The sequence below is a fragment of the Xenopus tropicalis genome, chromosome 4 (genome assembly GCF_000004195.4).
Source record: "Xenopus tropicalis strain Nigerian chromosome 4, UCB_Xtro_10.0, whole genome shotgun sequence".
In the NCBI taxonomy this organism is placed as follows: Eukaryota; Metazoa; Chordata; class Amphibia; order Anura; family Pipidae; genus Xenopus; species Xenopus tropicalis.
The window spans coordinates 11,441,272-11,466,451 of record NC_030680.2 but is presented as its reverse complement, the minus strand read 5'-3'; the positions used below and the strand labels follow the sequence as shown (position 1 = coordinate 11,466,451).

General features: G+C 46.8%; 2 protein-coding genes across 2 annotated transcripts in view; one reads left to right on the top strand and one right to left on the bottom strand.

Annotated features, from left to right (window-relative positions):
* The window catches only part of c11orf49 (chromosome 11 open reading frame 49), a 93,021-nt gene extending 85,109 nt beyond the window's left edge, over positions 1–7,912 (bottom strand). The window contains 1 exon segment of the mRNA NM_001079316.1: positions 7,855–7,912. Coding sequence (NP_001072784.1) covers positions 7,855–7,897 — 43 coding nt within the window. The 5' untranslated portion in view covers positions 7,898–7,912.
* A 15,075-nt stretch (positions 7,913–22,987) lies between these two features.
* Positions 22,988–25,180, top strand: part of lrp4 (LDL receptor related protein 4) — a 59,234-nt gene continuing 57,041 nt past the window's right edge. Inside the window, exon 1 of the mRNA XM_031900724.1 lies at positions 22,988–23,198. Within this exon, the coding sequence (XP_031756584.1) occupies positions 22,988–23,198 (211 nt within the window). The remainder of the gene's footprint in view (positions 23,199–25,180) is intronic.

Sequence of the window (25,180 nt, the reverse complement as noted above, 5' to 3'; positions counted from 1 at the left end):
AACAAAACATCATGAAAGTATATAGATCTAGGCAGATATGGTTGAGAAGGAGCTTACACGTAGAACATGGTGGTCCAGGTGCTCTTGCCCCAGACCCTCAGCATAGGGGAGCCAATTAGGAATCAAGTAAGCAAGATAGGCAGGCACTCCGGAATTCCATTAAGGTCGAATAAAGTTCATGTATATAGTAAAATCAGCAAAAATGTATTGAATTTAACACATAAATGCTATAAAGCCTTACGCGTTTCGTGCCATACTGGGCACTTAGTCATAGGCTGCAGGAGAGATGCCTAGGCCTTTCCACTGGTGATTCCCTTTGTTGCAGGTAGATATTAGTCTCCCGCATTAGCATTGATCTATCATGGGCAACTCATCTCTCCAAGGAACATTACTCCAGTCCATTCATTTCTGCCTTGGTGCAAACATTCCTTAGTGGAGCAGCCACTTTGGCATCTCCATGGAAACTGACCTGATTCCTATATGAATCTTATAGAATCCAATGCTAACCCCTCCATGGTCAGACTCAATGTATAACCAAAGTAATTGCTGGAATACTGAAATCCAAGAGCATGCTCCAGAATTAAACGAGGTTGGCCCCATTTAAAGGGACATCATCATCATCAAAAGCATCATATGACATCAAAGCAGCAAAGGGCCAGTAACTCCAAAGTAATGTCAATGCTCTAAAAGAATTTACACATAGGGTTCCCTTAGCCCAGGGGATCCCCAACCTTTCTTACTCGTGATCCACAGTCAAACATAAAAAGACTTGGGGAGCAACACAAGCACCATAAAAGTTCATGGAGGAGCCAAATAAGGGCTGTGATTGGCTATTAGGGGCCTCTATGCACCCTAGCAGCTTACAGGGGCTTTATTTGGAAGGAAATCTTGTTTTTATTCAACCAAAACTTGCCCCCAAGTCAGGAATTCAAAAATAACTCCCTGGTTTGGGGGCCCTGGGAGCAACACCCAAGGGGTTGGGGAGCAACATGTTGCCACTGGTTGGGGATCACTGCCTTAGCCCATGTCCATATATACAGGATACATAAATGCAATGACATCTAGAATGTGCTGAATGGAAAGTGAAAGTAATTGCCTGAGGCATGGAGGCGGGGCAGGCAATATGATTGACAGCTCAGATTTTTAAATCCATTTATAACAGGTATGGATGTTTAAATGAAAAAAAAAATGGTTTTATGTTTAATTTACAATATGCAGGTGACAGGTCCCCTTTAACCCAAGGAAATGCTGAACACAGCAGAGTATATTCACTGCAATACCAGAACCAGAACTTCTGCTCCAAAGGCAATGCTGTAAAGTTCAATGCTTAACCCAAGGAAATGCTGAACACAGCAGAGTATATTCACAGCAATACCAGAACCAGAACTTCTGCTCCAAAGGCAATGCTGTAAAGTTCAATGCTTAACCCAAGGAAATGCTGAACACAGCAGAGTATATTCACTGCAATACCAGAACCAGAACTTCTGCTCCAAAGGCAATGCTGTAAAGTTCAATGCTTAACCCAAGGAAATGCTGAACACAGCAGAGTATATTCACTGCAATACCAGAACCAGAACTTCTGCTCCACAGGCAATGCTGTAAAGTTCAATGCTTAACCCAAGGAAATGCTGAACACAGCAGAGTATATTCACTGCAATACCAGAACCAGAACTTCTGCTCCACAGGCAATGCTGTAAAGTTCAATGCTTAACCCAAGGAAATGCTGAACACAGCAGAGTGTATTCACTGCAATACCAGAACCAGAACTTCTGCTCCAAAGGCAATGCTGTAAAGTTCAATGCTTAACCCAAGGAAATGCTGAACACATTGGAGCTGAACGCAAATTCACTGCAATACCAGAACCAGAACTTCTGCTCCAAAAGAATAGCGGCCATACAAATGCACAACATTGGTGTTACTGGTCCTTTAACCGCAGACAGCTTTGTCTGGGGGAACAATCCAACTGCCCCACACACTGAAATGGAAGAAGCACAGGGCTAATGACTTTCCCACTGTCAGAAAGTTGACAAATCAAAGCCCAATGATTGGAGAGAGAAAGAGGTAGGAATGTTCGGAATTCAGCCGCACAAAAGCAAAGGGGAACTGTCCTTGAAAGGAGTCTGTTTCTCTATTAAAGTCACTCTGAGAAAGATGAAGTGGAAGGGAGGTTAGAGAAGCACCTACACCGGGGTGCCAGTCTGTAGAGCAGATATCTACAGATTCTTCATATACTATTAACTCCAAATGCATTAAACTATATCAACAGAAAAAAAGTGATAAGAGCGGAGATTGGGATAATAGAAAATATCGATCAATTGCTTGTTGGGGGGCAGGTTAGAGATATAAACCCAATATTGCAATGTGGAGTTAATAGATATGGGTATATAAAATATATATATATATATATATATATATATATATATATATATATATATATATATATATATATATATATATATATAAAAAGCGTGTTTAAGACAACAGATCCTTCCTCTACTTCTTAAAAGGGAAACTCTGACTTCTGAACTAAAATTTGTTAGGGCCCCACACAACACAGAAACCCCTAATATACCTATCACTGTAATCTGTTCCATCAAGAGTATAAATAAATACTATTTTATATGCTGAAATCCAGCTGCAAAACAATTCTTCTCTTTCTGCATCATCTGAAATCCTGGCAGGGGAGGAGGGACTAAAAACATTCATGTTACAAATTGTAACAACTTCTCCACAGCTTACAGACAGCATGCAGGAACTACATAACCCACAATGCATTGCACTGTGATGTTCCTTTGCATTTTGACATCTCCTGTGCAAGGGATTGTGGGATTGGGAGGAGGCAGGCTGAAGGCAGGCTGAGGACAGGCTACTACTGTCCCTATGCTGGGACCCAAATAGGTCCACTCTGGAGATCCTGATATTCAGGGCCACCACCAAGAAACATAGGGCCCTATAGTTCTAGGTTGCTGGGTCCTGCTGCTCTGCTACCACCACAATACTTCAGTATAATATGGCGACTCTTGAGTTTGGACACCAGAGCTGGGCTGAGTAGTATTAGCCCTATAGTAGCCCCTTCCACTCACTCATATGCCTGTCCTGCCATTGCAGCTGCTCACACAACTCCCCCCTCAGACACTTGCTTGCAAACTCACTTACCCTCTCACCAGTCATTTGTTTATTCTTTCCCTCCCCACTTGTGCCCTAGGCAGCTGCCCATGTTGCCTACCCCTAATTCCAGCCCTGGTAGGATACTGTCAGTTTTGTGTTGCACATATTTCTTTGACCTTCGGACTGGGCCACATCTGACCACAAACCCTTTCCCCAGCTACCCTCCAGCAAAGACAACAATTCCCACAACACCTTTTACTGGTGTGATACAGAATTCCCACAATGCTTGGTCCGATGGAGCAATGGCACGTTAACACTTTGGTGCCTGCGCCTGGTTTCCTTCCCACTGCCAGTAATGTTAATTGCCATTAGGAAAACATATGCACCAGTTCTGATTTCCATAACCTTTGGCTATTTTGCGAGGTGCATGTTAAGGGCAATGCGGTAAATCTGACCTACCATGGGCAGTGAACAGCCCTAGTTTCCTTCCCAGGGCCACTGGCCGCCCATGGTAGCAAAGATTTCCCCCGCTGCTGACTACTGCTACACTACTTCAATGGTATACAGAGCCGGAACTAGCAGCGCAGAGAACAAAAAGGACCAATCACATTTACAAATAACTTTAAAATAAGTATATACTTGAAACTCACTTAAGATAAATTTACTTTCAAAAACTTGCAAGACTCTATATTTGGGTTAGAAACCTCTGTAAGCGTTCCAGTGCTTTATGGCTGCACGTGGCTCTGTACAGCCAGCACAACTGACCACTTCTGAACCGGCTCGGGCGCCGTATCAAAGACATATTTACACAAGCAGTGTCGTATAAATGCTCAACATTTCCAGCCACCAAGACAGATGAGGCGAACTCCAAAACGCAGGCTGACAATCCAAGCCGCAAGAGCACAATTTATGAAGACGTTTGGATGAAGGCAACCCCGCTTATCCTGGCCCCGGTACAAAAAGACTGGAACAATATGGAACACATTACTCATTGGCTCAGCACTGCACCGCTCTAGCCCTGCGTCTAAAACAACCACAGAAATATGCAATGGGGTTTCACAAAGCTCATTTAAAAAGCACTAAATAAACATGTAATCACTCTGCTTTTCATAAGACAATGTCAGGGCCATAATAAACCTGCATGCTGATTGGTTAGATAATCCTCAGGTTGGCCATGTAGGGCACACTTTACAGCGTAACTGATAAAAAACACTGGGTAAAATGTGGGCAAACTCCTGTAAGGTTTACTGAATTATAGGGGATGGTTACCCTTAACTATTAGTATGATGCAGAGAGTAATATTCTAACACAATGTGCAATTAGTCTTCATTTCTTATTATTTGCAGTTTTTTATTAATTTCAATTTTTCTTCAGCAGCTTTCCAGTTTGGAGTTTCAGCGGCTGGTTGCTAGGGTTTAAATTACCTTAGGAACCAGAGAGTGGTGTGAATGAGAGACAGGTATGTGAATAGGCGAGGACCTGAATAAAAAAATAAGTTAGAAAAAGTAACACTAATTAAATTGTAGCTTTTGGTCAGTGACCCCCATTTAAAAGCTGCAAACAAATCATTTAAAAATGATAAAAAATAAATAATGAAGACCAATTGCAAAGTTACTTAGAATTCTACAACATAACATAAAAAATAGTTATGTATACAGGGTAATAAATACATATTTACCCCAGATCTTGCCCTATCTGGGTTACAGATATATCTAGGGGAGCAAATTACCATTTTTCTCTATTCTTACCCTAACCAGCTTTCAGGCTAAGTACCCCATCCACTGACCCAAAGATGGGGAGCCCTACAGTTAAGAAACATTTTTTAAGAACGTATGTTGTAAAGGATAGAAAATATACATTTTTTTTTCAATAAAGCAGGATGGACAGGGGTAGAATAATAACAATATTTTGGTCATTATATAATTATAGTATATAAGTGGTGCTGGTGGAAAGGCGCTGAACAGTGTCACATGACTTAAGGTCCCCATACATGGGCCGATTGTAGCTGCTGATATGGGTCCCTTAGACCGATTTGGCAGCTTATCGGCCCGTGTAGGGGCACAAACGAGGGGCCTGCCCTGAAATTGGCCAGATATCGACCGGGCCCTATCTGTGGCCCCTGCCTATGTAGGGGGAGGAGGCATATGGATCAGGAATGGGGCCCCTGGATATGTGGGAAGGATGATGCCCTATATAGGGCGAGGGGGTATATGGATCAGGGATGGGGCCCCTGGATATGTGGGAAGGATGATGCCCTATATAGGGGGAGGGGGTATATGGATCAGGGATGGGGCCTCAGCATATATGGGAAGGATGATGCCCTATATAGGGGGAGGGGGTATATGGATCAGGGATGGGGCCTCAGGATATATGGGAAGGATGATGCCCTATATAGGGGGAGGGGGTATATGGATCAGGGATGGGGCCTCAGGATATATGGGAAGGATGATGCCCTATATAGGGGGTATATGGATCAGGGATGGGGCCTCAGGATATATGGGAAGGATAATGCCCTATATAGGGGGAGGGGGTATATGGATCAGGGATGGGGCCTCAGGATATATGGGAAGGATGATGCCCTATATAGGGGGAGGGGGTATATGGATCAGGGATGGGGCCTCAGGATATATGGGAAGGATGATGCCCTATATAGGGGGAGGGGGTATATGGATCAGGGATGGGGCCCCTGGATATGTGGGAAGGATGATGCCCTATATAGGGGGAGGGGGTATATGGATCAGGGATGGGGCCCCTGGATATGTGGGAAGGATGATGCCCTATATAGGGGGAGGGGGTATATGGATCAGGAATGGGGCCCCTGGATATATGGGAAGGATAATGCCCTATATAGGGGGAGGGGGTATATGGATCAGGAATGGGGCCCCTGGATATATGGGAAGGATGATGCTCTATATAGGGGGAGGGGGTATTTGGATCAGGGATGGGGCCCCTGGATATATGGGAAGAATGATGCCCTATATAGGGGGAGGGGGTATTTGGATCAGGGATGGGGCCCCTGGATATATGGGAAGGATGATGCCCTATATGGGGGAGGGGGTATTTAGATCAGGGATGGGGCCCCTGGATATATGGGAAGGATGATGCCCTATATAGGGGGAGGGGGTATATGGATCAGGGATGGGGCCCCTGGATATGTGGGAAGGATGATGCCCTATATGGGGGGAGGGGGTATTTGGATCAGGGATGGGGCCCCTGGATATATGGGATGGATAATGCCCTATATAGGGGGAGGGGGTATATGGATCAGGGATGGGGCCCCTGGATATGTGGGAAGGATGATGCCCTATATGGGGGGGGGGGGTATATGGATCAGGGATGGGGCCCCTGGATATATGGGAAGGATGATGCCCTATATAGGGGGAGGGGGTATATGGATCAGGGATGGGGCCCCTGGATATGTGGGAAGGATGATGCCCTATATAGGGGGGGGGTATATGGATCAGGGATGGGGCCCCTGGATATATGGGAAGGATGATGCCCTATATAGGGGGAGGGGGTATATGGATCAGGGATGGGGCCCCTGGATATGTGGGAAGGATGATGCCCTATATAGGGGGAGGGGGTATATGGATCAGGAATGGGGCCCCTGGATATATGGGAAGGATGATGCCCTATATAGGGGGAGGGGGTATATGGATCAGGGATGGGGCCCCTGGATATATGGGAAGGATGATGCCCTATATAGGGGGAGGGGGTATATGGATTAGGGATGGGGACCCTGGATATATGGGAAGGATGATGCCCTATATAGGGGGAGGGGGTATATGGATCAGGGATGGGGCCCCTGGATATATGGGAAGGATGATGCCCTATATAGGGGGAGGGGGTATATGGATCAGGGATGGGGCCCCTGGATATATGGGAAGGATGATGCCCTATATAGGGGGAGGGGGTATATGGATCAGGGATGGGGCCCCTGGATATGTGGGAAGGATGATGCCCTATATAGGGGGAGGGGGTATATGGATCAGGAATGGGGCCCCTGGATATATGGGAAGGATGATGCCCTATATAGGGGGAGGGGGTATATGGATCAGGAATGGGGCCCCTGGATATATGGGAAGGATGATGCCCTATATAGGGGGAGGGGGTATATGGATCAGGAATGGGGCCCCTGGATATGTGGGAAGGATGATGCCCTATATAGGGGGAGGGGGTATATGGATCAGGAATGGGGCCCCTGGATATATGGGAAGGATGATGCCCTATATAGGGGGAGGGGGTATATGGATTAGGGATGGGGCCCCTGGATATATGGGAAGGATGATGCCCTATATAGGGGGAGGGGGTATATGGATCAGGGATGGGGCCCCTGGATATGTGGGAAGGATGATGCCCTATATAGGGGGAGGGGGTATATGGATCAGGAATGGGGCCCCTGGATATATGGGAAGGATGATGCCCTATATAGGGGGAGGGGGTATATGGATCAGGGATGGGGCCCCTGGATATATGGGAAGGATGATGCCCTATATAGGGGGAGGGGGTATATGGATTAGGGATGGGGCCCCTGGATATATGGGAAGGATGATGCCCTATATAGGGTAGATTAATTGTATGGAACCTGCAGCCTTACTAGTGTTGCTGAACTACACCTATCAGCAGCTAAGGATGCAGGCCACGCCTTCCTGATGCACATACTGTAATATCTAATGAGAATGCAATGGAACATGTAGTTTGGGGGGACAGAGTGAAAGAGACCCATGCACCCCCATTTCTGCTCACCCAGATACTCGGCTCCCGGCTGGGAAAGCCTCTCCGGGCTCATTGTCACACAATCTCCGGACTCCCGCTGTGACGTCAATATGCCGGGTAAGGGCTTCCGGTCTCCGCAAATGAGCGTCGGGCTTGTTACCACGGTAACCGCTGTTTCCTGTGCGAAGCTTGGACTTCGCCGGGCGGAAACGTCTGCTAGGCTGCCCCTTGACTGAGTTTCTGACAAAAAGCCTTAGCCGCAGCCTGCGCTGATTGTACCCCTTACAACTCACTCTGGTATTCATCCGGCAGGTGTAAATCACAGCCCCCACTAGGCCCGCCTACTTTAGTACAAAGCAACCGAGCCCACCAACAAAATGTCCGTCCTCTCCTTAGCGACACGTCACATGATACGCAGGGACTGAGATGCCATTGGATGTCCCTGCTTGTATCCCCTCCTCCATGCTTAGTGTGTACATCATCTGGGGCATTTCCATAGGTTATAGCCAGGCCCCCTCTTTCAATAGGTAGATTCTGGCAAATGCCAGAAAGGCTGCCATAATCAGAGACCAGTGCTGTGCAACTTATTACATACAGGGCATGGGACTCCAATATCTTAATAAATAATATACAAGTTTTAGTGAATCATGTGACAGAAATTACCTCAATAAGCTCTGATTATAACTGATGACATCACTAAGCGCCGCTAATAAGGATATAATTTGCAGTTTGGTTCCATAGGGAAATGCCACTAAAATGCAAAAGGCCTTTTTTTGTCTCCCAGTCCAGATCTGGTTATAGCATATATATGTTGTACTTAAACACAGCAAGAAAATGTATTTCATCATAGCACTGACACTGCAGATCCCATTTTTCTACTCCAAATACCACCACCCAGGGAAAAATCCCGGTGGCCCAGACCGGACCCTTGCCGACACTCCCCCTGCCCAACCGTTCTAAACTTATACGCGGTCAGGGAAGGAAGTCAGGTGGGGGACCCTGTGGGGGGTTAGTGGGCCCCTGCGGAGGGGGGCGCACCTGCAGGGCCCCCAGTCTGACCCTGCCACCACCAATGACATCATAGTTGAAAATCACAGTGGCCAACCTGTCACATGACTATAATAAATGGGTGCAGTGCACTTTGCCACTGGGTGACCTGATGCTGCCCCAACGAAGGTAAATTGGTCTGGAGTTTGGACTACGTAATTATGACATTGGACTTGAGCAGGCAAGTTGCTTATAGGGTTGCCACCTTTTCTTGATAGACATACCAGCCTTCCTGTATTGTTATGCTTCTTTTCTATTAATAACATGTGCATCAGCCAGGCTAGTAATGTACTGGCCAGGTGGCAACCGTAGTTGCTCAGGTTACAGCACATTTATTCTGACACAAATTATAGTAAACTAGTCATAGTGACTCAACTTCTTTTCCTGTTAAGAGTTGGCAACTTAGTGAGACAGAAGTGTTCTGGGCTGGCTGTAAGTGCTGTACACCTTGTTGAACCTCAACTAAACAAAGGCAGTTTTAGGGCAGGGCACTGAGAGCGTTTGCTTGGGAACCCAGAATCACAGGGGCGCCTTTCAGAATGAAAGTAAATTAAAGTAAAAGTATTTTATGTTATGTAACAATTGTATGGATGTACTGTAGCACTACTTGTATACAGACCCCTGTATGTTTTTTTACAGTATAATTGTGTTTTTATTATATGTTGTTGGCAGGGGAGCGATGTGGCGTCACTTCCGATGGTGCCAATATGTATGTGCCAATAGGTGCTTACTGGTCTGATGTTTATGGCAGCACCAGACCAGAAAATGCAACTGGTTGTTGGTATGTAGCACCCAGAACCATTCCAGAGCTGAGGGTGTAGTGCACCAACAGGCAGGGTCGGACTGGGGGGTGCAGGGCCCAACGGGGCTCCCGTCCCAGGGGCCCTGCAGGTGCCCCAGCCGCGTCCCCTAACCCCCCCCAGGGGCCCCCCTAACCCCCCCGCAGGGCCCCTGCCTGACGTCCTCCCCGAGCGCGTATAAATTGAACGCGTCGGTCAGTAGGGGGAGAGCCGGCAAAGGTCGGACTGGGCCGCTGGGGCCCACTAGGGCCGGGGCCCACCGGGTTTTTTCCCCGTGTCCCAGTCCGACCCTGCCAACAGGGTTGGAATGGGCACTGGGAAAAAACCCGGTGGGCCCCAGCCCTGGACGGCCAGCCAGACGGCTGCTGTTGTCTCTCCCCCGACGCAACCAAATGTAATTATATTATACGTGTGCTCAGGGGTTGGGCAGCAGAGGGGAGTGGGATGGCAGCTCCAGTGGGGCCTGCACCCTCCAGTCCGACCCTGTGCACCAACAGCTGGAACATACCACCCCCTTATATACATGCCAGGCCCAGATTGGGATTCAAAATAGGCCCTGGCATTCCCAGTGCACAGGGGCCCAAACAGCCCCCCAGCAGCCCAATAAATAGTGATGTCTGTGGCATCTTGGCTTTTGCCAGAATCTACAGATTGCCAGTCCAGGCCTGGTACACACAAACCCACACCCTTTCAGCATTCCTGACCTGTAAACTCTCTTTTCTGGAATCATCCATATCTATACCCCCAGTAAGGGCAGACCAAGGGGCATAGGTTACTAGGAGACTGATGTGACTGTTAGGCAGTAGTGTAACCACAAGGGGAAGAGGGGCTCCTTCTGGTGTGTCCCACAGAGCTGCAGTGGAAAGTCTCTCAGAACCCCACAAGTCTGATAGTGCTCATAAGTTTATGTCATGTGTAGCAATGGGGCCTATGACCCTTTAATAACCAGCCACTTATTTTTGGTCTAATTACATTCCATGCTTGGGGATAGGTAATAGCAGTGATGTAGGAAGAGACCGTCATGCCTTTTATAGACAAATAAACAGGGATCAAGCACTGCAGTTCCTGCCTGATTATCTGTATAAGGGCTTTTGATCTGCTTGACAGCCGGTTAGTGGGAGGAGACAGATTATTGAAGTTCTCGGAGAATAATAGGATCATTGAGAGATGAATGCGCATTTAACCTCCTCAGCAACCGGTGCCGTCAGTGAGAGATTAAAGGGAATATTTACTGACATCCTCCAGAACAAGAGAATAAGTTTTCCTTGTATTAAAAATGTAACAAGCACGGGGGCTGGCATATTGCTTAAACCAGTGATCCCCAACCAGTGGCTCGGGGGCAACATGTTGCTCCCCAACCCCTTGGGTGTTGCTCTCAGTGCCCCCAAACCAGGAAGTTATTTTTGAAGTCCTGACTTGGGGGCAAGTTTTGGTTGAATAAAAACAAGAGTTACTACCAAATAAAGCCCCTGTAAGCTGATAGGGTGCATAGAGGCTGCCTAATAGCCAATCACAGCCCTTATTTGGCTCCTCCATGAACTTTTATGGCGCTTGTGTTGCTCTCCAAGTCTTTGACTGTGGCTCACAAGTAAGAAAGGTTGGGAATCCCTGGCTTAAACCAAGGGTAAGTACTGGGGCAGAATAGATTTAGCAGGTCCCACTGTTTATATTAAGTAGGGTACAATAATAAAAGGAGTCTGCTACAGGTCTAGTCACCTATAGAAACCAATCGGCACAGGTCTGGACAGCGAGTCAAAATAGGCCCTGGCTTTTTAACTAAACAGAGGCCCAAACAGCCCCCAGCAGCCCAATAAATAGTGAATGTCTATGGCATCTTACTGCAGCCCCTCTGGCATTTGCCAGAACCCACAGATTGCCAGTCCAAATCTGCAGGTAGCATTTTCTGGTCACCTGTTTGGTAGTAAACATCTTATTGGTGGTTGCTATGTGTTACAGGCCCTAAGCCATAAATACACCTCCAGTACCAGTATTTTGCTACACACCCACTGAGGTCGAAATCATCCAGGTGGCAAAATACCCTGTGTGCCTTTGCCACCATAGCCGTGCTTTTAAGCTTGTGGCTGTGCAGCTATTGGAATTATTTAGTGACCCCCCCACACACACACAGAGGGGCAGGAGTAGAATGAAGTGCCTAATATGATGCTCCTTCCTTCCCAGCAGCAGGTATGATATACAGGGGCTAATACATCCTATCCCCAGCTGGGCTTCCCTCTGCCCTTGCTAAGGAATATCCTTGCAGCTTCTGTTCCTATATCCTGCTTAATGTCTGGGGATCCCTCTCCGCCCCGGCCCCTGGCATGAGAATAATATTTTCTTGAGGATAAAACCTGCTGGTTTGGACTCTCCTCCTGTGGTTCTAATAATTAGATGATTTTTTTCTCTGTGGCGCCAGACTTTGTGATTCTAAGCGAACGAAAATGTACCCCCAGGGCTTTGTGCATCGGTGTAGCCTCTGTGTAAGTGCGTGTCTGTGTGTGTATCTCTGTCAGTGTGTGTGTATCTGTCAGTGTGTAAATGTGTGTATCTCTGTCAGTGTATGTGTGTTTGTGTATCTGTCAGTGTGTGTGTGTATCTGTCAGTGTGGAAATGTGTGTGTATGTCAGTGTCTCTGCATTGGTTAATGTTTGTGTAAGGCTTTTTATGTTCTGGTGTACAACTGGACCAACAGTCATTAGTGTCAGGATGGCAGCCATGGTGGGGTAAAGTTAATGGACCCCTGAAAAACACTGCTAATTATCCAGCCGATCAGACTAAAGGTCCCCATACACGGGTCGATTCTAGCTGCCGATATCGGTCCCTTACACCGATTGGCCATGACGGGCCTGCCCGACCGATATCTGGCCTGAAATCGGCCAGGTTAAAAAATCTTGCCCCCGTGGCCAAACGATCGAATTAGCCTGGATTCTCCCGATTCCGCCCACCCGTAGGTGGGGATATTGGGGGAAGATCCGCTTGCTTGGAAACATCGGTTGACCATTTGGTTGACCAGTTCAGTGACCAATTTTACCCATACTGCCCATCAATCTGTGTATGTATACCAGGTTCTAACAGACAAACTGGCAGACAATGTATGGTGCACAGGGTCAGATTGGGCCAGTGGGACACAGAGGGAAAGCCTGTAGGGCTCCAGTGACCCAAACCCGATCCCCGTCGGCAATCAACCCCCCCCCCACTGTCCTTCTTCCTCCAGTCGCGCCTAGGTACACACTCTGGGGGTGGTTGGGGAGTTGTGTGGGTAGCGGGGACCCTGGTGTGTGTAGGGGGCCCCTGGGGTAGCACCCCAGTCTGAACTTGAAGGTGCATCCTCATATAAGGAAGTGGAGTTGCAACTTCTCTTCATTTTCCATTGGCCTGATTTAATGGGAAGATGGCAATGGTATCTGGGCAGGATCGGACTGGGAGGTGCAGGGCCCACTGGGGCTTCTGCCTCCCCAATGGCCCCCAACACCTCCACCCATCCCCCCCACAGAGGCCCCCAACACCCTCCCCCAAGCGCTGCTAAAAGATACTGACCTGCGGCGTGTCGGGGGAGGGAGACAGTGGATCGCGGGAGCGCCCTGGGGGGGATCGGACTTGGGCCCACTGCTACACCTGGTGTGTTTGCCTCAGTAAGACTACTATAGTTTACATAAACACAGCTGCTGTGTAGCCATGGGGGCAGCCATTCAAAAAAGAAAAGGCACAGGTTACAAAGCAGATAACAGATAAAACACCATTGTATTCTACAGAGGTTGTTATTTCTATGTAACCTGTGCCTTTTGTCCTTTTTTCCAGCTTTAATGGCTGCTCCCATGGCTACACAGTCACTTATTGATATACTATAGTAATAATACATTAGCAAACAAACAACTTTTACTAGTGCAGGGCAACAGAATATTATATTTAATTACTTAAAAAAAAACAAAAGCATTTTTTAGTGTTACTGTTCCTTTAAGTGTCAGTACATACATAACATGGTTCTTACCAATGGCTGTTGTCTCTCCATTGAATCTTTTGGCCCAAAATAATCCCTGCCAAGAAGAGGTAAAACCCAATTGGCCGTGGGCTTGCCTGGTTGTGGGTACAGTGTGTGGCTAAAAGCTCTGCAAGGGCCCTTCCAACCTTTTTTTTTGGAAGACTGAGGGGCCACACAATACATTCCTATGGGGCCACATGCATTTTAAAAGGGTCACTTTATTCCTTGCATCCAGGGTTCCACAGCATGGAAAGCAGCTTTTGGGCACAAGTATTGACCCCTTTGCTCCAGGGGGAATATTTTTCAAAAAGCAAAATAGAGATGGTCACAATTCACCAGAGGGAAAGTCTGCCGCTCGATGTTAAGTTGTATGGGATTTTTAGGACTATATTTATCAAAGAGTGAACTGTTTTGATGAATATGCCGCCAATAATCCCTCTGGCGAGCGCTCTTCCCTTTGATAAATATGCCCCATGGTTCCAGCCTCTCTGTCTTATTGCCATTCTTCTTATGGATAAGGCTCTTTCCCATAGGCCTGTACAAAGGAGATAAAGCTAAAAGGACAGAGAAGACAGAACAGCAAGGGTAGGCTGCATTGATCCAACTCAGTGACCCACATACCACCCAGTGACGGCACAATGTGGTGGAACTATTCCCTGCCGTTCTGGACTGGATGATGACGCAAGCCCAAAATGAGCAGAATTGCTGTATTTACAATACTGGTAATGTACCTTGTGGCATAACTGGCAGAGTGAACCTTTCCCACGCTTCTAACCCAAACCCTCTGTGTATATTTACATGTTCCCAATGTAAACCCTCTGTGTATATTTACATGTTAAAACATGCTACACACGCACACACTTCAGGAGTCAGAACCAGTAGTGCAGAAAATATAAAAAGAAACACATATACTGCTTTCAGTAGAACTAAGGGTGAAGACACACTGAGCTACTTAGTAGCAGCTACTAAAGGCCAGAAAATCCCCTGCTATAGACGATACTGAGAATTGCCTCTGCTTAAACACACGTAGACCATTATCTGTAAATGATCAGCATTGTCTTTTGCTGTAGCCACAAGAAGTAGCTGCTACTAGTAGCTCCATGTGTCTTCACCCTTAAGGCATAGTTGCAAGTATAATTCAAAATCTTTTCAGAAATGTATACAGTAGCCACCCAGTAATAAATGAGCCATCTGTGTACACAACCTCTCATGCCCAATTACTATAGGGATAGCAGACCCTGGTTTCTGCGGGACAGGAGGTTGATTGGCGGAGGAGCCAGGAGGAGGAGCGGAGGAGGAGCTACAAAACATACCTTGAATGGCTTGCTTGGCCATCTGATTGCAACTGGACCAACAGTCGTTAGTGTCAGGACGGCAGCCATGATGGGGTAAAGTTAATGGACCCCTGAAAAACACTGCTAATTATCCAGCCAATCAGACTGAGAGTCGAACTGCAGGGTATTATGTGATTTGGCTGAGCGCTGTGATTGCCAAGCCTCTTCACATAATTTTTCAGGATTCGTTGAGGTTTGGCATGGTGCCGAGAGACTGGCGGATTGCTAATGTGGTGCCGTTATTTAAAAAGGGATCTCGTTCTCAGCCTGAAAACTATAGGCCTGTAAGTCTGACATCAGTAGTAGGAAAGCTTCTGGAAGGGGTAATAAGGGATAGGATAGTTGAATACATTGCAGTTCACAATACTATTAGTTTGTGCCAGCATGGTTTTATGCGTAACAGATCTTGCCAGACTAATTTAGTTGCCTTTTATGAGGAGGTGAGCAGGAACCTTGATGCTGGAATGGCAGTTGATGTCATCTACTTAGATTTTGCTAAAGCGTTTGATACAGTACCGCACAGAAGGTTAATGATCAAATTGAGGAATATTGGCCTAGAACATAATATTTGTAATTGGATAGAAAACTGGCTGAAGGATAGAGTACAAAGAGTGGTGGTAAATGGAACATTTTCTAATTGGGCCAGTGTGGTTAGTGGAGTACCGCAGGGGTCAGTCCTTGGTCCTTTGCTGTTTAACTTGTTTATTAATGACCTGGAGGTGGGCATAGAGAGTACTGTTTCTATTTTTGCTGATGACACTAAATTGTGCAAAACTATAAGTTCCATGCAGGATGTGCCGCTTTGCAGAGCGATTTGACAAAATTGGAAAACTGGGCAGCAAACTGGAAAATGAGGTTCAATGTTGACAAGTGCAAAGTTATGCACTTTGGTAGGAATAATATAAACGCAAACTATCTACTGAATGGTAGTGTGTTGGGGGCATCCTTAATGGAGAAGGATCTAGGGGTTTTTGTAGATCACAAGTTGTCTAATTCCAGGCAGTGTCATTCTGTGGCTACTACAGCAAATAAAGTGCTGTCTTGTATAAAAAAGGGCATTGACTCAAGGGATGAGAACATATTTTTGCCGCTTTATAGGTCCCTGGTAAGGCCTCACCTTGAGTATGCAGTGCAGTTTTGGGCTCCAGTCCTTAAGAAGGATATTAATGAGCTGGAGAGAGTGCAGAGACGTGCAACTAAACTGGTAAAGGGGATGGAAGATTTAAGCTATGAGGTTAGACTGTCGAGGTTGGGGTTGTTTTCTCTGGAAAAGAGGCGCTTGCGAGGGGACATGATTACTCTGTACAAGTACATTAGAGGGGATTATAGGCAGTTGGGGGATGTTCTTTTTTCCCATAAAAACAATCAGCGCACCAGAGGTCACCCCTATAGATTAGAGGAACAGAGCTTCCATTTGAAGCAGCGTAGGTGGTTTTTCACGGTGAGGGCAGTGAGGCTGTGGAATGCCCTTCCTAGTGATGTGGTAATGGCAGACTCTGTTAATGCCTTTAAGAGGGGCCTGGATGAGTTTTTGAACAAGCAGAATATCCAAGGCTATTGTGATACTAATATCTACAGTTAGTATTACTGGTTGTATATATATAGTTTATGTATGTGAGTGTATAGATTGGTTAGTATAGGTTGTGTGCTGGGTTTACTCGGATGGGTTGAACTTGATGGACAATGGTCTTTTTTCAACCCTATGTAACTATGTAACTATGTAACTATGTAACATGCATAGGCAGAGAGTGCTAATCCATTTGTTCATATTGCCCGAACTGTTATTCTGGAGTTGGACTTGCATGCAATAATTGTTCATTGTCCATAATGAAGATACCAAATGCTCTGTAAGGGAGAAGACACACGGAGCTACTTAGTAGCAGCTACTTGTCACGGCTACTAAACCCCAGAAAGTCCCCTGCCATAGACAATACTGTGAACTGCCTCTTCTAAAACACATGTAGAGACAATTATCAGTAAATGATCAGCATTGTCTGTTTTTGCAGCCATGACAAGTAGCTGCTACTAGGAGCTGTGTGTGTCTTCACCCTAATGCCCATGGAGGCAGCAGATCTAATGCTCAAGGCTGGATCCAGTAGAACTGGTGATCTGATACTTAGGTAAAGTCTGACCTATGGTGCATTACATATTGATGTATCCCCCAAAGGGATGCAGATGTGCAACACCGCTATAAAGTATTACTGTCACCGCCACAACACACAAGACTGCACAATACTGTCTTTGCCATTCCATGGGTTTGTGGAAAACCTTCTGGCAGTGACTGGGTTAAAGTGCAAATTAAAGAATATGAGTCTTTCTGTATCTATGGCATGGGACTTGGGGCTGTCAGTGTTTCTCTAAGGGACCCCCTTTCTCCTCTGCTGCTCATTATTCTGTATTATTGCAGAAAGAGGATCCGGCTCAAGGGGACCCCGCTGAACGTGCGTCTTTTTCCTTAACTTCAGCAACTTGGTCATTGAGGGATTGTATCTCCTCTCCCCATCTCTGAGAAAATATTGCCTGTAACTGAATCCTTCCCTTGCCCTCACCGCTTGTTATCACCAGGGCTAGATTTGGTTGACTTTACAAGGATGCGGTTGAACTACAACTTTCCCACAGCAACTGAGGGGCTGCAGGTTTGCCAATGCTGATATAAAGTGCTTGTTTGTATTCCCAATGGGCATTTATTGGAAAGTTTCTTGGAATATTATTTTCTTTCATTATGCAAAATTTTTTTTTTGGATTTACATTTCTTTTACTTTATCAGCAATATTACGGTATACAGGTAGGGGATCCCTTATCTGGAAACCTGTTATCCAGAAAGCTCTGAATTACAGAAAGCCTGTCTCCCATAGACTCCATATTAATCAAATAATTTAGAATTTCAAAACTGATTTCCTTTTTCTCTGTAATAATAAAACAGTACCTGTACTTGATCCCAACTAAGATATAATTACCCCTTATTGGGGGCAGAACAGTCCTATTGGGTTTATTTAATGGTTAAATGATTCCCTTTTCTCTGTAATAATAAAACAGTACCTGTACTTGATCCCAACTAAGATATAATTACCCCTTATTGGGGGCAGAACAGCCCTATTGGGTTTATTTAATGGTTAAATGATTCCCTTTTCTCTGTAATAATAAAACAGTACCTGTACTTGATCCCAACTAAGATATAATTACCCCTTATTGGGGGCAGAACAGCCCTATTGGGTTTATTTAATGGTTAAATGATTCCCTTTTCTCTGTAATAATAAAACAGTACCTGTACTTGATCCCATCTAAGATATAAATAATCCTTATTGGATGCAAAACAGTTCTACTGGGTTTAATGTTTTATTGATTTTTTAGTAGACTTAAGGTATGGAGATCCAAATTACGGAAAGACCCCTTATCCAGAATACCCTTTGTCGCGAGCATTCCGGATAACGGGTCCTATACCTGTATTAGCCAATCTCCTACCAGTAGCGAAAGGACACTTGACTTTCTCTCTATTGGTTTTCAGCACCCTTGGGCCAATGATCGAATTATGGGGGATTAGATGATGGGGGTATGAGGATCTATCAAGAGAGGGACCGTATCAACTCTCCGATGTGGTCCTTGCCTGATGGAATTTTCCATCAGGATTTTGGCCAGATATCAGTAGTGGCGAGCCGTTGGTTTGGTTACATATAAACTTTTTTTCCATGCATTAAAGTATCTAAGAATTCTTACAGAATATTCTGTACTGACATGGAAGGCAATGCTATTTTGGTAGCCTTTAGCAGGGAAGATCTGTGCCCCTGAAGATGCCCCCAGTAGCTCTAGGCTGCTGTCACTTACCTGAGCTTAGTGACCCACTCACAATATACTGTATATATACACTATAACTGTCACTATATACAGTATATATACACTATAACTGTCACTATTATCATCATGTGCATGTAAGTATTTTAAGAGCTATATACAAGATGTGCCTTGCTCGATATAGCAGTATGGATATCTCAGTATGTATATCGTATAAGTGTCACGTTGTATTATCCTCGTATAGTATACACCTTGATCTATATACAATTCTATGAAGTCGCTCACTTATGTAGCTAGTATTATTGGACTAGATTCTACCCTGATTGCTCGCAGATACTACACAATGAAGTATGATAGTAAGGAATAACATACGGACAGGAATTACGTAAATTATACAGTATAGTAGTATCACGATCACTACCGTCACTAATAATCAAACGTGAATAACTATATTACGGTTTGCAGTCTCATACTCTGTCACTAGGATTAATAAATACAGTATAAGGTATCACTTATACTTCGTCACTGGTAGGATTAACTAGGTACGTATATATATCGCACTCACTCGACTCTGCGCAACTATACAGTTGATACCTATACACTAGTACTGTACCGTGTCAAACCAAAGTCCGATATAACGCAGTTATATATATAGCACTACCTTGAATCATGACGTCATCACTATATACACGTTAGTATACATAAACTGATCTAATAAGTAACAGTATCGAGATGAGTTGAGTTCGAGTGAATAATATGATTACGGCGAGGTCACTATAATGTCACGTATTAGCAGTATATTACACCTAATAAAGATGTCACTGATATAGCGCTAGGTATATTATACCACACTCATAGCAATAATAAATGTCACTATACCGTACTACAACGTATAACGTATAGTCAGCTATAACTGGTACTTATGGATACCACCGTAGTATCTCGCTATTCAACCACCTCGTGTGTAATCACATCAGTCACGTAAATACTATATGATCACAACTAGTCTAAATACAGTATCTTCATGTCTCCCAGAAACACAACCTTGATGAGGTTTCACAGCATTAGGTAGTCTACCACTATATACTACCGTAATATAACTTACCTATCTCACACCGTATCTTGTGGCACAATATTACGGTATATCATGTAGGTATGCTATAACTGCGTTACTATACTAAGCGAGTCATATTAACAGATCAAACTGTACTGCGTATTCAACCTCCAATATAGGACCGTATAAATATCACGGGCAACTATATTACTCCTTATAGTATAACGATATAATCGGTGCGTACAAACTCGATATGAGCTATGTATCTATATAAAGTAAATATACCCATTGATAGCCAGGATTAATTGAATGGTAGTCGTGGCTTAACTAATCCAGTGCATTCGTATAATATAACACATGGCGCAGATGAAGGCACAATAACTGATCGACATGATATTACAGTATATATACCAGTATAACTGTCAACTTATTACAGCTACGTATATCTGACACTATGCACAGGCAAAATATAGTCAGTAATAAAGCTAGTTACAATATACACAGCAGCAGTACAAAGTTGCCTGATTGAGTAATTCATTGAGCTGATGCATAATTAACTAGCAGCTCAGAAGTGCAGTCGCAGTGCTGCATGAGGATCTTAGGAATAAGTGGCAGGGCCCATGTAGCTTCAGCTTCTATGGCAGGGAAGAACCTTCACTTTCTGTTGATGATTTTCCCACTCCCCCTAGCTCAGCTTCTCTCCGTAAGCCCAGATCACTGCGCTCAACTGTGCATGTCGCACTGACACACAGTTAAAGCTGGTCCTAAACCAGATTTCAAGATGGGGACTACTGGGGGGCAACCGTGGAAGACCTGAATCATTACTGTTATATGTGGCTGTCGTGCCGTAGTTACGGTTGCTCTCGAGAAGATTTCTAGCGACAGAATAGGCATTTTTTCAGTCAACGGCGTAGTAGATGATCTGTATGTGTCTGCTCTATAGAAATAAACCGGTATTCACTCTGCAAAAAGGTCCTGTGTGCACTGCTACTTGCGCGAGTTGGTATCTAGCAGTGATATTCGGACTGGGTCTGACCTAGCAGAGTGCGGTTGTGTATATCTGAGTGTCTAGTTCCGAAGATTGTCTCCATGTAACGTTGCTGCTCACGTTTGTTGTGTCATAAGCCGCGTCCATCAGCAATCCGTACTATTGCGTGTGCGCGCGCAACCTCTGATCCTATTTTCTCGTCCTTATGTATTGACCATGCTGTTTGTAGCCTCGTGTGTCGCACCTCTCAGATAGGTGCGTGTCATCCTCGGATATGGCTGCTCCGTAGTCGTGTAACACTATGGGCGTTCGCCTTCTGTGTTATCGTCAAAACTGGCGGACCTGCTTAGTGTTGCAGTCTCATCGATGCTTTAACAACTTGTAAAAGATCAACAGGCTGCCTCAGTGTCGTCCGCGCGCACAACGCCGTATCATCAGTTAGCTATGGTAGGGTCGTGGTGCTGGACGATCCTCTTCGGCAGAGTCAGCCGTGTGGGCAGTTATATATGCAAGGAGTACTGAAACGCTTGCATAGGATGTATACTTGGCAGCCGCCAAAGAGAATCATAGGAATAGACAGGTCCAACCTTTGTGAAAAAGGTTAAACTGCGAGGCAGGTCTACCTTCAGGTGGTTTCAGTAAATCGTTAAGATAGTAATCCACCTGCCGGCCGTTTACATCTTGTCTACCGCTGCCCGGTCTCCCTTAAAAGGATGATATTTGTGTATCTTCTTGGAGAGTGCCTGTCGTGAGGCACGGACGAGTGGGACGAGTTGGCTTAGTCACAGAACATAGAAGGCTATCGAGCTGGGGGAGTAGACGTCGAAAGGAGAGTGAGGTAGGGCACGAGGAGGGCAGCCGGGATAATGAGAGAGACGAGCCGAGGCAGGTCGAGAGGCGGCCAATGCAGTGAGAGTCCGTACGTTCAGAGAGCAGGCTGAGCGGTAGGAGAGCAGCAGTTGACGGGGTAGAGGACAGCTGAGGGAACGCAGGGTCGAGAGTGTACGTGCCATGTACCAGGTGAGGGGTAACGACAGTCAGAGGTGGTGAAGGAGACAGTGAGAGGTAATGGAAGCAACACGCTCGAGCGCGCGTAGTAGACGAGTGAGGGGTTAGGAGCAGATTGAGGGGTAAGGAGAAAGTGGAGGGTATGAGACTAATGTGAGGGGGCTCAGCGCAGACGTGAGCGGGTTTAGTGAGACAAGGTGAGTCGGATAAGGGAGGTAACAGTGGAGCTATGCGGTAGGAGAGCAGTGAGGGGTAATTGGTTAGAGACGTCGAGGGGTATCGGTGACCTGGATGCAGGTTCATGCTCGCGGGTAAGCTGCAGGACAGTGAGGGGGTAGAGAGCAGTTGACGCGGGGTAAGCCGCATGACAGTGGTAGGGATTAGGCACAGGCACGCAGGGTGAGGGGTAGGAGAACAGGTGAGGGGTATAGGGGAGTACATGTGAGGGTAGTTGAGCGACGACGGTGATGAGCATAAGGGAGACAGTGAGGGGTAGGAGACAGGTGTAGCGGGTAAGTGAGGCAGGTGAGGATAGCTAGGGGCTGCGAGCGTTGGGGCTGTTGGGCAGTATGCACAGAGTTCGGCAGCGGCAGTGCGGAGCGATGGTAGCCGAATAGGTTGATGTCGGACCGTAAGAGAACACGGTCGTTGGAGAGGGTAGGATGCGGAGGTGTGAGGGCAGAGAGGCGTCCATCGCGCGTAGTAAGAGCCTACCGCACCGCCACTCCTGCGTACATGCGCCCGACTGTCTCGAGCACTCCGCGTCCCGAGACCTGGGAAGCATTACAAGGGGACTCTCAGCTGTCTAAATTCCCGGCACGCCAACTCTCTGTCCCAGCGAGTACACGTTTGGCTCCGCTCTCGACTGGAGCTCAGTGCGCCCGCATGCGCCGTGGAGACGACTCTCGGCTGCCCTGTACACCGAGCGAACCCGGGGGTATTGTATTGGAGTGTGTTTAGGCGAACCAGAAGGTGCTGCGAGTCCGGGCTGCTCAAGGTTGCATGTCGGCAGTCTGGAATCCCGTGTTCGGAGATTGATGATCAGACTGGAGTCCTTAGCCATTGGCGATATTCGGATCTGCCCTGGGTAGACAGACTCCGGCATAACCGCTGCTGCATACGCTCGTGTCCAAATCTCTGGAATGCGGGCAACTCTCAGATTGAGTCATGCGGTACCCCTCTCGTCGCTTCTCGCCGGCCGCCACCTCGGCTCGCACGATGGTTGCGCTGGAGCACCTCGGAGGCTCCAGCTTCCTGCTCGCGTCGAGCATGTTACCTCTTCCGGAGTGCTTGACACTGTCGCTCGTCCGTGGTGCTCTCTGGTCCCAGAGTGCTAAAGATCGTGACTCTCTAGAACTCTTCGATTTTCGTTGCATATGTCTGTCTAATAGCCGTGCGAGGATGTTGCTAGAGATTCATCCGCGCGCTCCTGGCACGATGCGCGCGCGACTTTCTGTGAGTCTACGAACCCCGGTGGAGCTAGCAGTATCGCTCTGTGGTGTTGTGTTATGTTTTGTGCGTGTCGCGTTCTTGCGACGCTGAGAACCTTATAGGCACATCTTCATTTTTGCTGTGGTACCAGCATTTCCATTGAAGGATACCTTTCTACATTCGGTATTGGGGACGTTTAATGGGGGACACCGGCCCTTGAGCAGGACTCTGCGAGAGAGGAGAAGGCTGCTTGTAAGATCGGTTGTGAGGGAGGGTTCACGCTGGTGTCTGCCCGGCGCGGGGAGAGTGGATTCGTCAATGCACGCAAAAGCATTCAGCGTGCGCGAGCGAATTTGATCGGTAGAAGAAATAGGAAGGTTGATTGTGGGCTTGATTCTACTTCTCGTTTTGTGGCGATAGGTAGAGAACAGAGCTTAATATGACGACGGGGCTGGGCATGGCAGTGTACTTGTATGTACATGTATGAATGCCCTCACTCGCACCTAGATTAATAGGAGAATCATGTCTGCTGGCTGTGTGCCGGCAGCTAGTTCGTCGTAGCATATAGACTGCATGGCTGCGCGGAGCAATATTCCCGTATGAATAAGTAAGGTTGTGGAAGCTGAACGAATTGGAATAACATGTGCCGCTGTTTAATGCATTGTTTTGGGTTGCTGCTTCTTGCTCTCTGGGTACCGCAAGACTTGTTTTGCGCCGTATTTAGTCGGCGCACAACTGGCACTCTGATGGTTCATGACGTCGTCAAGATCTGATACAATTCGCCGCCCCTCATGGACGTCAACTTAGCTGTAACTCAGGCCCCTCTTGAGTCTCTCCCTAGCTAGGTTGTCTGCCTCCAGTACTCAGTAAAGACTGCTCTACTTATCTAAAGCTATGTGAAGGGCCGTCAGTACTGGTACACTGCCGCGCTTACTTCCTATGCTATGTATTACTTCTCGAGTGACTGCTAACTGCCGGCGCTTATCCTGGCTCTGCCTGCCAGTACTGTATACCTGCCGCCTTACTCCTAGCTATGTGAACTGCCTCAGTACTGTACCACGTGCCCTTTACTGCGCTCGTGCCTAGCTCTGCCTCAGAGATAGGTAACTGCCCTTACTCCTAGCTATGTAATGCCTCCAGTTACTGGTAACTGCCCTTACTTCTAGCTTGTAACTGCCCTCCAGTTTTTTTTTTATTGAACGCCGGCGTGCGTGCTTCATAGCTCCCAAGTGCAAAAACTCGTCGCTCGACAAAAAGTGCCACACAGTGCAAGCCTGGGTGCGGTGACAGCCTCCCAAAGAGGCTAGGTCGTAAAACTCCGGGTCCACCGGCCAAAAGGCGCTGCATGTGGTCAGAATCTTCGGGGAACCCCTTCGCTCTAAGCTCAGGGGAACCCCTTTGTCCCCAGGACGTCCGGCAAAAGGCCCAGCGGGAGGCAGGGTCGTTCGGGTCTCCTTTGCCGCGAAGGCCTAGGGAGACCCCTTTTCCCCGTAGCCGAAAGTCGAAGAGAGGGGTCTGGTTCAAATGGACCTCCGAAGAGAAGTCCATCTGGGGTGGCGCTCCAAGGCTTCCAGGGGCAGGATTAAAATGCTAAAACCCGGAGGTAGTGCATAAATCATAGAAGTCGCAAAAAAAGTGCAGAAACCAGAAACAAGTATAAAGACATAAAACAAGTGGCTCTAAACAAAGCCCAGCCTTATAGAGCCTGGCGAATATACCAATCGTCTTGCCCGCTACCAAAGGTTCTGGGGCTAGAGAGGAGCTTAGCTTAGAGTGCAAGGAACAAATAAAGTGCGCGAGTGTCGCGCGCAAAGAGTTGCCAGAGGTTGTCTTCACCGAATGGTGAGGTTGCTTCTGGCACCCGCGCAGTCTGGTCAGGGGGTGCAAGTCTGGGGCGCTAACGTACGGGCGCAATGATCTGTTTGCCAT